Source organism: Rhinatrema bivittatum, chromosome 2 (assembly GCF_901001135.1).
Source record: "Rhinatrema bivittatum chromosome 2, aRhiBiv1.1, whole genome shotgun sequence".
In the NCBI taxonomy this organism is placed as follows: domain Eukaryota; kingdom Metazoa; phylum Chordata; class Amphibia; order Gymnophiona; family Rhinatrematidae; genus Rhinatrema; species Rhinatrema bivittatum.
In genome coordinates, this window is record NC_042616.1 from 58,423,846 (window position 1) to 58,437,514 (window position 13,669).

The 13,669-nt window shown below is 45.0% G+C and overlaps 1 protein-coding gene across 1 annotated transcript; it reads left to right on the forward strand.

Moving 5' to 3' along the window:
* The first annotated feature begins 6,993 nt into the window (after positions 1-6,993).
* On the forward strand, positions 6,994-8,008 carry LOC115083996. The gene has a single exon (XM_029588225.1). The coding sequence runs from the start codon at positions 7,020-7,022 to the stop codon at positions 7,752-7,754; it is 735 nt and encodes a 244-aa protein (XP_029444085.1). The 5' UTR covers positions 6,994-7,019; the 3' UTR covers positions 7,755-8,008.
* The last annotated feature ends 5,661 nt before the right edge of the window (positions 8,009-13,669 follow it).

The window sequence follows — 13,669 nt, forward strand, 5'->3', positions numbered from 1 at the left end:
TCGGAGCATAAGGCTGAGCGATTTACAAAGATTTGTACCTAATCGCATAAAAACACATATTGCAAACAGAGACTAAACTATCAGAACAAATAACGCCTGCCCGATTAAGAGTCTTTCTATAAAGAATAAACAGCATAATTACAAAAATGCTGATCTGTACAAGTAAGTTTTTTTAAACTCAGCCCTGAATTTCTTTGTGTCAGTCTCTAGCTGTAGATGGATGGGGAGAGAATTCCAAAAATTCAGGGACAACAATGAAAAAGATCTCTCCCGTGTCGCCTGCAGTTTGTGGGATGGAATTTCTAGCAGGCCCCGGGTGGGAGAACGCAAATTTCTAGTAGGAGTCCTTGCAAATTCCAACAGCCCAGGGTGGGAGGAGGATAGGCTTCCAGGGCCCAAGGTACAGTGGTTGATTCTTGGTGTAAGTGCCAAAGAAACAGACAGGACACTTTGGCTAGGTTTTCCAACTTAAAGTTTACTGCAGATTGTCCAAAAGTAATTAATTGGCACCATACATACTTAATTCTAGTCACATCCGTGTCCCAAAGCTATTCTCAATTTTCTCTGTGACTCTGTCTGTGAATGTGTCGCTCAGAAATGGGGTTCTGATTTGATCTCACTCTCCAGAGTACGGAGCAGTAACACTTTCAGGTGGGCCAGGGGGTCTCGTATTACTTCGGGGTCCCTGTGTCCCACAATACCTGAGGTCCAGGTGTACTTCAGATTCTCTAAACACCAGTTCTTCAGTCTTTTTCCAGGGATGAAGACCCCTGGTGGGGGCTTTATAGGAGACCAACAACTCTTACTCACAGTTCACCTCTTCAGACAGTAAACAGGTTCTTTCAGAGTGAAAGGTTCAGGCAGCAGGGAAAAAAAAAAATAACTTTTCTCTTTTTTTCCCCACTCTTAGGCAGGAAGGGTTTCAGCAAACCTCCTTCCGAAACAAAAACAAACAAACAAAAAAAAAATCTCCACAAAAATACTCAATGAGGTGTGAGAGGGAGTGGCAAATCTCCTTCCATCCTCGTCCTTCTCAAAGGCGGAGGGCATTTTCCCTCCTCAAGACGAGACAAGACCAGGGGATCCAAGGGAAAAAAAAATTACCTGAAAGTAAAATCCAGAATTTCTCTATCAAGCTGCAAAGACACTGAGGCTACTGCTCCAGCCAGGTTGTGTATGGAGAAGGTATACTGCCGCCTCCATATCCTGGGAACACTAGGTCATGAGGCCTGGCCTAGCAGAGATAAGGGACCAAAGAAAATGACAATGTTTCTCCTAATAAAAAAATGCCACATCGAATTCCCACTGTGCCTGTCTTTGAGCAGACAGAATGTTCTGTCTCCACGGAGTGTGTGTGTAGTATATGTTTCTTTATTACACTGTCATCCTGTGTCATCCTGTGAAATTGCATAGCTCAGATTTTCTGCAGGGTTTTTATGCCCTTGCCTGATTGGTTATTGTTAGTCGCTGTTCGAATGTTTTAAACTTCCTAACTGGACCCTGTCCTCTTCCTTTGCCCTTTCTCTCCCTGTTATGTTCTTCTTCCTTCCTATTGGTCCCTTGACCCACAGCAGACTGGGACTGAGTTTTTCCTGGAGGTTTTTTTTATGCCAGCTGGGGAAAAGGATCATCCTGAATCCTCCTACAAGCATCGCTTTTTACCACTAGTATCCACAGCTTCTAGGACAGTTGCGGTCGCCTCCCTCTGGCTACTGGGGAATCTAGAGATTCTGAACAGCTGTATCAGGCTCTGCTATCTATACGGCTATTCTTGTATTCTTGGTGCCTTGCCTTTCTCAGTGAGCGTTGAACTGTTCATCAATCTAAGAAATGTTGTTTGGCATTCAAGAACTTAGTTTTCTCTGGTATCTAAAGCTGGAGAAAAGGTTTAATTGACTGCCTAGGAACACAAGCTAAGAAATCATATTCTGAAGCCAGTACACGGGAGCTCACTACTCCTGCAGACCTCCTGCAGACTCCTGCAGGCATACTGATTTTTTTCCCAAGATCAGCAAAGCCATCAAGTGGATGTCACCAGAGTTCTGCAGAGACTATGGGATAACCGTCTCTACGCTAAGCTTGAAAAATGTGCCTTCCATCAAGAGTCTGTTCCTTTTTTGGGTTATGTGGTGTCCAGCAGAGGGTTCCAGATGGAGCCACAAAAAACCAAAAGCATACAGGACTGGCCTCAACCCACTGGCCTAAAAGCACTCTGTCGCTTCCTCAGCTTCACCAACTATTATCGCACATTCATCCCGCACTACTCCACCTTAACGGCACCACTCACTGTCATGACTAAGAAAGGAGCCAACCCTTCACAGTGGTCACCTGAAGCAGTTGCTGCCTTTCAGACCCTCAAAGAAGCTTTCCTCAAAAAACCTTGCCTTCGCCACCCGGACCCTCGACGGCTAAAGAAATATAAAAAATACTTGAGCAGGAAGTCAAACCGGTTAAAAAACAAGGACCATTGAGCTTGTCGATGATTCAGTCGAGGTTGATGCCTCCGATGTCAGAGTAGGAGCCGTGCTCAGCCAGAACAGTGATACTCAGACACTGCACCCTTGTTCTTTTTTTTCCCGGCGTTTTACTCCAGCCGAGAGGAATTATGGTATAGGAGATAAAGAGTTGTTGTCTATTAAGCTAGCATTTGATGAGTGGCGTCTGTGGCTTGAGGGGGCACAACATCAGATAACTGTATACATGGACCACAAAAATTTGGAATATCTGTGTCATGCGCAGCAACTGAATCATCGACAAGCTCGATGGTCCTTGTTTTTTAACCGGTTTGACTTCCTGCTCAAGTACCATCCTGCTGACAAGAATGCCAGCGCAGATGCCCTCTCGCGCTCTTTCACTCCAGAGGATGTTCCTGACGAACCTCGCCGTATCATCAGCCCTGAGAAGGTGATGCTGGCTGCTACTCATTCTGTTCCAGCTGGGAAGACAGTGGTGCCCCAAAGCCTGAGAAAGAAACTTCGGAAATGGGCTCATGATTCCTGCTTAGCCGATCACCCTGGGCAATTCCGTATGCTATCCACATTACAGCGGTATTATTGGTGGCCTTCAATGAAGGAGGATGTATGCATGTACATGGAATCTTGTGCCACTTGCGCAAGACAGAAGCCTCCGGCTGGTCGCCCTTGGGGTCTCCTCCAGTCTTTACCAGTGCCAGAAGAACCTTGGACACACATTGCGACGGATTTTGTCGTTGACCTGCCCATCTCAAGTGGAAACAACACCATATGGGTCACAGTTGATCGTTTCTTGAAAATGGCGCACTTCGTGGCCTTACCGGGGTTGCCATCTGCCCCAGAATTAGCCAAGCTGTTTATATAACATATATTCTGCCTGCACGGCATGTCAAAGCATATCCTATCGGTTCATGGCTAAATTCTAGAGGGCCCTGTGTAAGAAATTTGATATTTCTTTAGACCTAACGTCAGCATACCATCCTCAGTCAAATGGTCAAACCGAAAGAACAAATCGCACACTTAAGCAGTTCCTTCGCTCCTACGTCAACTCCTGACAAAGCGACTGGGCAGAATTACTTCCCTGGGCAGAGTTCACTTTGAATTTGCATCCCTCAGCTGCTACTGGATCTACACCTTGCCAAATTGTGTATGGTCGGCAGCCATTACCTCCTTTACCAATACCTCTGTCGGTTTCATCACCTGCAGCCCAGGCTTTGGCTGAAGAACTCCATCAACTCTGGAACCAGACCAAGGGCCTCCTTCAAAAAACGGGTTAACGGGTCAAGAAATGTTATGATTCTCATCACAGAGCAGCACCTCAATTTCAACCAGGAGACAAAGTATGGCTCAGCACCAAGTATCTCCGTCTCAAGCTGCCATCTATTCAATTCGCTCCATGCTATATTGGGCCTGTCTCCATATTACATCGTCTGGGACCAGTAACTTACAGCCTGCAGTTATTCACTTCCATGAAAATACATAATGCCTTCCACATATCTCTCTTGAAGACGCTCATCCTCTCTGAGTTTTCTACCATGACTCCGGATCCTCAACCTCTTGATGCCGAAGAAGACATCACATACCAAGTGGCAGGGCCACCATCAGGGCAGTATTCTTGGGCCTGCAGTATGGGGCCCCAGGATCTACTGCCACATATGGGGGCCCGCAGCCGACAGGCGGCAGGTGCGCTTGGGGGATGTATTAGTTCATGGCAAAGAGGCCCACTGAGGCTCTCTCCGACAGTCTGTCGCCCAGGGGCCTACTGAAACCTGGAGCCGGCCCTGGGTGCGGGCCCCAGAGAAGGGAGAGAATCAATGCTATGCGTGTCTTTTAGACACACATAGCATTGATTTACAGAGCACCGCAGACAGAGACTCGTCCGCGCGCTCTGTCCTGCCAGCGTTCACTGTCTGACGCGGCTGTGACGTCACCGCCGCGTCAGACAGTATGCGCCGGCAAAGCGCGCGGGCCGTCGCTGTCTGCTTGCTAGCTGGAGGCCGAGGAGCCGCGGAGTCCCCGGAGCGCAAAGGGTAAGTAACAAGTTTGTTTTGCCGGTGCATTATCTATTTATTACTGGGGGGACGTCTGGTGCATTATCTATTTATTACTGGGGGGAGCTGGTGCATTATCTATTTATTACTGGGGGGACGTCTGGTGTATTATCTATTTATTACTGGGGGGCTGGTGCATTATCTATTTATTAGTGTGAACTAGGCCTAACAAGTCAACCGCTGAATGAATGGCCACATGAGGGAGGGTTTACATTGAATTTTCGGCTTCCGTAATCAAGCACATAATGTGTATGATCGGGAAGGCCCAAAGCATAGTAAGACAGTTTTTTATGTGCGAGAAGCACTTTTTTTCTCTTTTCTTGATTAAATGCATTTTTTTATTATAAGCAGCAGCTACTAAAATGATTTTGCAACAGACTTTCTTTGTTATATAGAACACAGTTGGAACACGGCCTTATACATAGTAAGCAGTTTATCATAGACCTTGATTACTAGCAAATGTTCATTATTTGTCTCTAGTAAATTCTGATAACCCCAAAGAATGTACCATCACAAATCTGGCTCTTAAAAACGGAAGCAGAAAAGAGAGCGTAAAGAAGAAGAGGAAAAGTTGAAGAAAAAAAAACTCATACAACAGTACTTTCAAAAGCCACAAAGTGACAGGGGAGATGAAGTTCAGGAAATGCAAACAGAAGCTTCTCATGAAACAGTTGAGCCGACTACTTCATCCTGTCAGGTAGCTGCACCTGTGAGCATTTCTTCAGTGATAGAAGAAGAGGCTGAAACATTGTGTAGTATGCCACCATGTGCAGTATCAGAAGACGATGCAGACACACGGTCCTGCACCTCGTCACCGAAAAGACCTGTCATTATAGATGAAGATTCGTCTTCAGACCAAATTGTGACATCCCGTGTTTGTACAGAGGTGGAAGAAGAAACACCTTCCTGCACAAATGCAAGTTCCTACCCTGAGAATGACGATGTTGCCCTAAACACAACTTCAATAGAACAGTCACACGAGGAAGAAATTGACTGGAAAGACCCAGCACTATGGCCAGATGTCCTCAAAGACAAAGAAAGAGAGAAGATTGTCCTTTCTGGACTTTTCAATGTCGAGCAATTAAAGAATATGGCACAATCACTACCTAAAGATGCTGACACTCGTTCTTTCAGTGATTTTCTTCTATATGCCAAGTCATCAAATGGACGTGAGAAGATTTTAAGAGATTGGCTGAGATGGAGTCCAAGCAATAAAGTACTGTATTGTGTAACTTGCATGGCATTTACTAATGACTCTATATGTAAAACAGGAAGCATGCTTAGTAGGAAGGATGGTTTTGATCCATCGAAGCACAAGTGGCATCGGTTGTACATAAAGTTGCCAGAGCATGAACACTCTTCACAGCACAGAAGGAACTACTGGAGGTGGAGAACACTTCAAAATTCTATAGGTGGTCATGGTGTTGACTATGAGATTCAAAGAAATTTGTCGAAGGAAGCCGATAAGTTTATAGCTCTTTTAGAAAGACTTCTGGATGTCACATTGCATCTGGCTTCAAGAAACATGGCGTTCAGAGGAAGTTCTCAAAGAATTGGAGAAATCCATAATGGCAATTTTTTGGGAACTTTGGAAATCTTGGCAAGATATGATAATTTACTGAGAGAGCATTTGGAAAAAGTCAAAGCTAGTCAGGAAAAGGGAAAGAAACTTTCAGCTCATTATCTGTCTTGGGCCACACAAAACGAATTCATTAATATTTGTGGAAAACATGTCCTGAATTCTATATTGTCAGAAAGGAAAGAAGCAATATACTTTTCAATAATATGTGATTCTACACCTGATTCTTCACATACGGAACAGAATGCAATCGTTTTACGATACGTTTACAGAAAGCCCCAAGACGGAAAATGGAACATTCGGGAAAGATTCATTGAATTTTTTGATTTTTTTCAGAAGACTGGAAAAGAAATTGCAGACATGATCATGTTTAGGTTGAATGAACATGCCATTGACCTTAAAGACTGCAGAGGACAGGGATATGACAATGGTGCCAACATGTCTGGCAGAATTAAAGGTGTAAGAGCCAAAATCCAGGAGACATACCCAACAGCTATTTTTTGTCCCTGTGCTGCACATTCTTTAAACTTTGTGGGAGTGCATGCAGCCGCAAGCTGCCCTGAAATGAAGACCTTTTTTGGAAGTGTTAACAGGTTATATGTTCTGTTCAGTAGCAGCCCTGCAAGATGGAACACATTGATTGAAGAAGTTGGAAGGTCCCTGCATGGTTTAAGTGACACTCGGTGGAGTTCAAGAATAGAGGCTGTACGTCCAATTGCGCAGAATCTGCCAAGCATTTTAAAGGCTCTGGAAAAAGTTCTTGCATCCAGAAAACTCACAAATGATGCGCATTCAGATGCCCAAGGTCTATATGACTATTTTTTATCCTTTCGGGCAGTGGTTTTAGCAACATTCTGGGTAAAAGTGCTTACCAGCTTCGAGGAGGGAAACAAAATACTTCAATCAAGGTCTATTTCTATGGAAATTGGTGTCGCTAACATTAAAGCTCTCTCTGAAGAGATGAAACTGCTTCGAGAAAAGTGGCCTGTTTTACTTTCTGAAGCTAAAGCTGTGGCAGATTGCATGGAGATTCCCAAGGAACTACTGAACCCTCAACAATTGCGGCAAATAAATTCAAGGCATCATGATGCAATAGATCCTGAAGATCATTTTAAAGCTAATGTCTTCCTTGTGGCAATGGACACAATAATTTCTGACCTTCATCAACGCTTCCAGTCTATGGAGGAAGTCTGCAAGCTATTTTCTCCAATCTTAAAAGTGAGAACAATGAGTGAAGAAGATCTGATGGCATCGACTGAGGAATTGATCTCAGCATACCCTGAAGATTTTACATCATCTTTACTCAGTGAGCTGCAACATCTTCGGAAAGTGTACGAAGCGACATTTCCAGAAGACATGGGTCCCTTAGATTTGCTTAACTCAATCTACAAACTAGAGCTTCAAGGAATATTCGGAGAGGTGTGTATTGTTCTTCGGATTTTCACCACCCTCCCACTTTCAGTGGCGGAAGGAGAGAGGGCATTTAGCAAACTTTCATCAATCAAGAACTATCTGCGTTCTACAATGAGTGAACAACGTCTAAACGGCCTGGCAATTCTCTCTATTGAGCATGAGCTTGCCAGACAACTCAGTTACAAAGACTTAATTAAAGATTTTGCAAATCAGAAAGTAAGAAGACTGATTGCTTCATAAACCTGAATTTGCTGTTATTTCCACTATGAGTCAAGATGGACACAATTCAGTACTCACACTGAACTGCTTTATTGGATAGAACCCACTGGATTTCTCAGATACTGTGCATTTATCTAAGTGATTTGAGTTTGTTGACTTGTTTTTATTTTTTTACACCTATGGTGGAGTTTACACATAGGTATAAACATTGTTGCATATACTTTATCCACTGAATGCTTGTGGCCCAGACATTTTGGCTGTATGGGGCCTCAAAATTCCTGATGGCGGCCCTGCCAAGTGGAGGACATTCTCGATATTCACAAACGTGGGAAGCATTGGGAGTACCTCATATCCTGAGAAGGATATGGGCCAGAGGAAAATACCTGGGGGTCTGCTAAAAATATCTTTGACAAGGATTTGATTCATCAATTTCATCTAACTCATCCAAGGAAGCTGAAACCCCCTGGGAAGGGCCCTAAGAAGGGGGGTACTGTTTCGCCCATTGGTCGCAAATGGCTGCGACCTCTGTTGTTCACCTCCTTTTTTCCTGCAACAGTAATTCTCAGACAATTGGCGACCTCTGCCTCTGCATGCCGCTCTCCCCAACATTCCTGGGACAGCGTGGGCAATCCCGTCCGCCATCTTGAATCGGGGATTACCTAGGGCACGCGCTTGTGCCAGGCCACATCTTATAAACGTCATGGAGGGAACCTCGAGGGCGTCCCCTCAGCATGACGTCATCTGCCTGTGTGTATTTGAGCCAGCCAGTCTGAGCTACCTACGAGTTAGCAAGTGTTATAAATCAGCTCTCGAGGAGGGAGGAGTTATCAATCTTGTTGTGGAACTCCAGGAGGAGTTAGTATTCTGTTATACTCCATAGGCGGAGTTAGCAATCTTGTTGTAGCTCTGTAGAGAATCTGCTAGGGAGTTAGCAATCTGTTAGGAACTGAGGTAGGAGGAGTTAACAATCTGTGAGGATCCTCCGTGAGGAGTAGCAATCTGTATGAATGGCTCCTGTAGAGGGAGGAGTTAACAAACTGTTAAGGTATAGACTGCGGAGTAGCAATCTGTTATGAATCTGTAGCTGAAGACTTCTGATGAGGAGTAGCAATCTGTTACCAACGGAGTGCTTGGAGAGAGCACCGTGCTGCAGAGGAATGTAGATAGGTGGATCCTTGGGCCAATGGCAGATGACTGCGCCCCCAGGAAGATATCCTGAGAGGGACCACCGGCTAGGCTGGGTATGGAGACAGACACAGATAGTTCTTTTATTAGACAGGTTAGTAGAACCACCAGAGGTGGCAGTAGTGAGCTGATATGCCTGGCAGGGCTGAAGTCCCTCAGGTACTGGAACAGCGATCCCAGGGTTGCTGAACTGTAGAAAGACTGTAAATAGTGAGTAGACAGGGTATGCTGTGTTCATAGCCAGAACTAGATGACAAAACTCACATAGGTCTTAAAGATGCTCAGTAGCTGGAAAGGGTTAGGCCCTCGAGGAGCGAGTACCCGGTTCCAGGGAAAGCTCTGAGAGAGCAAAGGTAACTCACAAATGTCTGTATCTGTGATAGCTTTCAGGCAGTAGAGAATCTTCAGAGTATCCAGGAACATGGGCCCTCAAGGAGTGAGTACCGGTTCCTATCTGCAATCTAAAATAAAGAAAAGAGAGTGGGGCCCCCGAGGAGCGGGTACCCCTGGTAAGTCCGAGGAGGCAGAGTAGCTTGGACGAATCCGTAACGAGTCCGTATTCTTGTCCGTGTCCGAGTCCGTGTCCTTGCCAACTCAATCTGTTAGCGTTTACTGAGACCTTTTATATTGGAAGCGGATGACGTCAATTCAGGGGGACACCCCCGAGATTCGTGCCCTAGCTGGTACATCAATCGGACACGTGCGCGCCCTATATCATCAGGCAACATGATGGATCCACAGCGTCGTGCTGGTCCGGGGATGTCGGAGGGAGATGGCAGGAAGACGCCGCGGCTGCTAACCATCCATCAGACCCGGAGGGAGTCACCACAGAGGTAAAGAGGGCGAAGTGAGGGCGTTGAGCAGCGATGGTCGCAACAGTACCCCCCTTCAAAGGGCGATCTCCTCTTCGGGTACCAGACTTAGGTTTCAAAGGATGCGCGAGGTGAAACTGATGAAGCATCTCTTTATCCAAGATATTGGTCTGAGGCTCCCAAGATCAAATCGGGGCTGAAGCCTTCCCAAATCAGAAGGTATTCAAAAGTCTTGCCTCTGTTACGAACATCCAGAATCTCTTTGATCTTGATTTCTAATTCGTCTTCTGCAATAGTGACAGATTGATCTTGAGATTCAGAAGAATCTTTCAGAGTGTTATTGATGATATCAGCAGCAATGGGTAGAGCTGCTGTGGATGTCACTGAGGAATTCAGTGGAAGTGGTGATGTAGAAGAATGTCCAAAATCCACTTCTAAAGATGACTCTCCAGTAGATGATGCTGGATGAGAAATGGTAGTATTTAGCAGCAATAGCTAACTGCTATAGATGCCACTGAGACTTGAACGTAAGTGGCGATGTTGGGGTACGTCCAATTCCATTTCTAAAGGTAACTCTTCCTTGAGAAACTGGATGAGATGAATTCAGCAGCAATAGCTCAGCTGCTAAGACATCACTGAACTTTCAGTGGAAGTGGCGATGTTGGGGTACATCCAACCCCACTTCTAAGGGTAACTTCTTCAGTAATGTAACTGGAGGAGGTGTTGAATTCAGCAGCAAGGCTCATCTGCTAAGATGTCACTGAACCTTCAGTGGAAGTGGCGATGTTGGGGTGCGTCCAACCCCACTTCTAAGGGTACTTCTTCAGTAATGAAACTGAATGAGTTGTTGAATTCAGCAGCAATGGCTTAGCTGCTGTGGACGTCACAGAATCTTCAGTGGAAGTGGCGATGTTGGTGTGCATCCAACCCCACTTCTAAGGGTACTTCTTCAGAAATGAAACTGGAGGAGATGTTGAATTCAGCAGCAATGGCTTAGCTGCTACGGACAACACAGAACCTTCAACAGATGTGGCAATGTTGGGGTACATCTGAAACCCACTTCTGCATAACTCTTCCACAGATGAAGCTGGAAGAGAGATGGTGGCAGCACCAACAATCAAACAGGCTGGTAGCTAGAGATATCTTCTTCGGAACTAATAGGGCTGTAGTCCTTCAGGCACGACTTCTGAGTTAACCAATCGTAGCAGATATCTCTCAGTAATAGTCCGTGAAGACGGTTAAGATGTAGAGCGCCATCTAGCCATGGCAATCATAGCAACCGCTATGAATATCAGCAGCCAGAGTAGAACTGCGGTGGACGTCATTAAGATCCTCAAGAGAAGTGGCGATGTAAAGGAACGTCCAAAGCCCACTTCAAGTTGATGCAATAATGGATCTTCTAATTTGATGAAGGGATTCCTCAGGTCCTCCACAAGACATCTGAGAATAAGGTAAAGATGTAGAGCGCCATCTAGCCATGGCGAACATAGCAACCGCTATGAATATCAGCAGCCAGAGTAGAACTGCGGTGGACGTCATTAAGATCCTCAAGAGAAGTGGCGATGTAAAGGAACGTCCAAAGCCCACTTCAAGTTGTGATGCAATAATGGATCTTCTAATTTGACAAAGGGACTCCTCAGGTCTTCCACAAGACGACTGAGAATAAAGTTGCCTCCTGCCCCTGAGTCCAACAGGGCAGGGGTCCGAACCATTGCTGGTTCCGAGGTCACAGAAACTAGGAGAGAGAGCGGAGGAGATAACGTCGTATGGCCCAAGAACAGTCCTCCCGCGGGACTTAGGCCCGTCTGTTTCCCGGACGAATTGGGGATGTAGAGACATCATGGCCGGGCTGACCACAGTACATGCACAGGCCGCGTTTCTTCCAAAATCTTCTCTCCTTAGAGGTCAAGTGACCATGACCAAGTTGCATCGGTTCATCTTTATCAACAGCAGGAATTGCTGGACACATTCGAGGTGCAGGGGTACTGGCCTGTTTCAACCCAGTTAATACCTTAGGCCGGAGTTCCTTCACCTTGTCTTGGAGCCGACAATCCATCCGAATGGCTAAGGCTATCAATTCTTCCAGCGAGTCAGGTGTCTGGCGAGCGGCCAGCTCGTCTTTCAAGCGGGTATCCAGGCCTCTGCAGAAGAGAGTCTTGAGACAACTGGGGTCCCAGCGAAGTTCTGCTGCAAGACTTGAATTCTATGGAAAATTCAGCCAATGATCTGTTGCCTTGCTTCAAGTCCACTAAAGCAAACCCGGCAACAGACATACGAGCAGGGACATAAAAAATAAATTTAAACAAGTCCATAAATCCTTCTATGTCCTGCAAAATAGGGTCCTTGCGTTCCCACAAGGTAGATGCCCACGACAAGGCTCTCCCATCCAAATATGACAGGATGTAGGTGGTCTTAGAGAGATCCGTGGGAAACAATGAAGGCTGTAAGGTGAAATGCATGCTGCACTGGTTCAAAAAGCCCCGCGTCTTCTGGAGTTCTCCGGAGAAGCGAATAGGAGCAGCCAGTGCAACAGCAGTCTTTAAAGTTACCTCCTGTAACTGACCTTCTTGGGTAGAAGCTGTGCCTTGTATCTTCTGTGTGTGAAGCTGATGGAATGCTGCAGTAAGTTTCTCCAAGGTTTCTTGCTGTTCAGAGATGCGTTGAGCCAGGCCCGGTATAGCCTCAGAAACATTCTTTTGGTTCCAACAAGATGGTCTCTTTTGTCAGGAGACTCTTCAGATGATGAACATTTGGACAATGATATTTTTAGGATCAGTAGACAAAAGTCAATTATGGTCATTAATAAAAACCATGAGACAAGAAACAACAATACATGAAACCAAGAGACAAACCCAACATCAGATTTTGCTGTTGAAAGAACATTTGGTTTTTAATTTATAATCAAGAGTTCTTTCAGAAGAAGAGTTGGGGGTGTTAAACTATGGTCTTTCATTTGTCCCTACTATGAAGTAAAATATATTTGATATTTGGGTCAAATTTACATTTTTTCGATGTTTAAAAATGGCTCTGTTTTTTATTAATCAACCAATAATTTCGTCCAATTCTGTTTGTACAAAACATATTAATGGATGCCTCCCAGACTGCCTGATCCATTGATTGCAGCATATGACCATATGAGTCTTCAGGAGATACCAAGAATGGAGCCTGTGAATAGATACCAACGTCATAATCTTTCTAGGTTAGAAAGACAAGTTATAAGGGGGTCATTTAACAAAATTCGTTAGGACCCTAACACTTGTGATAATGCCGTAATGCATACGATAAACACCACATCATGAAATGCATATGCAAATTTGAAAATTTTATTTAAGTTGGAGGAGTAAATGGAAATGAGGGCTGGTTAATATTGTGTATGATAACATAATGCACACTATCACAGGATTTAACGCTGGAAATAACTAAACCTTTTTTCTGGGCGTTATGCCTGCAACAGTTGTGCGTTACGGCTGAAACAGGATTTATCACAAATCCCATTTTGGAAGGGGTGAGAGAGAGGGGAGAAGGATGAGGGAGAGGGAGAGGAGAAATAGAGAGAGCCTCTGCAATCAAGCTAGGTAGAGAGAACATGTTACAAATCTTCTCTTCTTTCACCTTTCATCTTTCCAAATCACATAAAATCTTCCCTGATGGTAACTGTGCTGTTTGTTCCTATGACTGTGCATGTTAAACTGACTCCACAAACTTCACCCTGAGTTACTAGTGCCCCCTCTTACAGTCATATAAATAATTAACTTTTTTGCGACACTCTCACTCTCTCTCTCTCTCTCACTTTCTCTCCCCCCCCCCCCCCCCCCCCCCACACACACACAATGTGATAAAAACCTGTCCGTTTTTTTATCATGGGTGCTATGTCTGCTATATTTATAGCAAAATAATGAATCTAGGCCTAAGATTTTAAAGCAAGACTCAAATTTGATT

Excerpts from the sequence above, each read along its gene's own strand:
- LOC115083996 (XM_029588225.1), top strand. The coding sequence starts at position 7,020 with ATGGAAATTGGTGTCGCTAACATTAAAGCTCTCTCTGAAGAGATGAAA.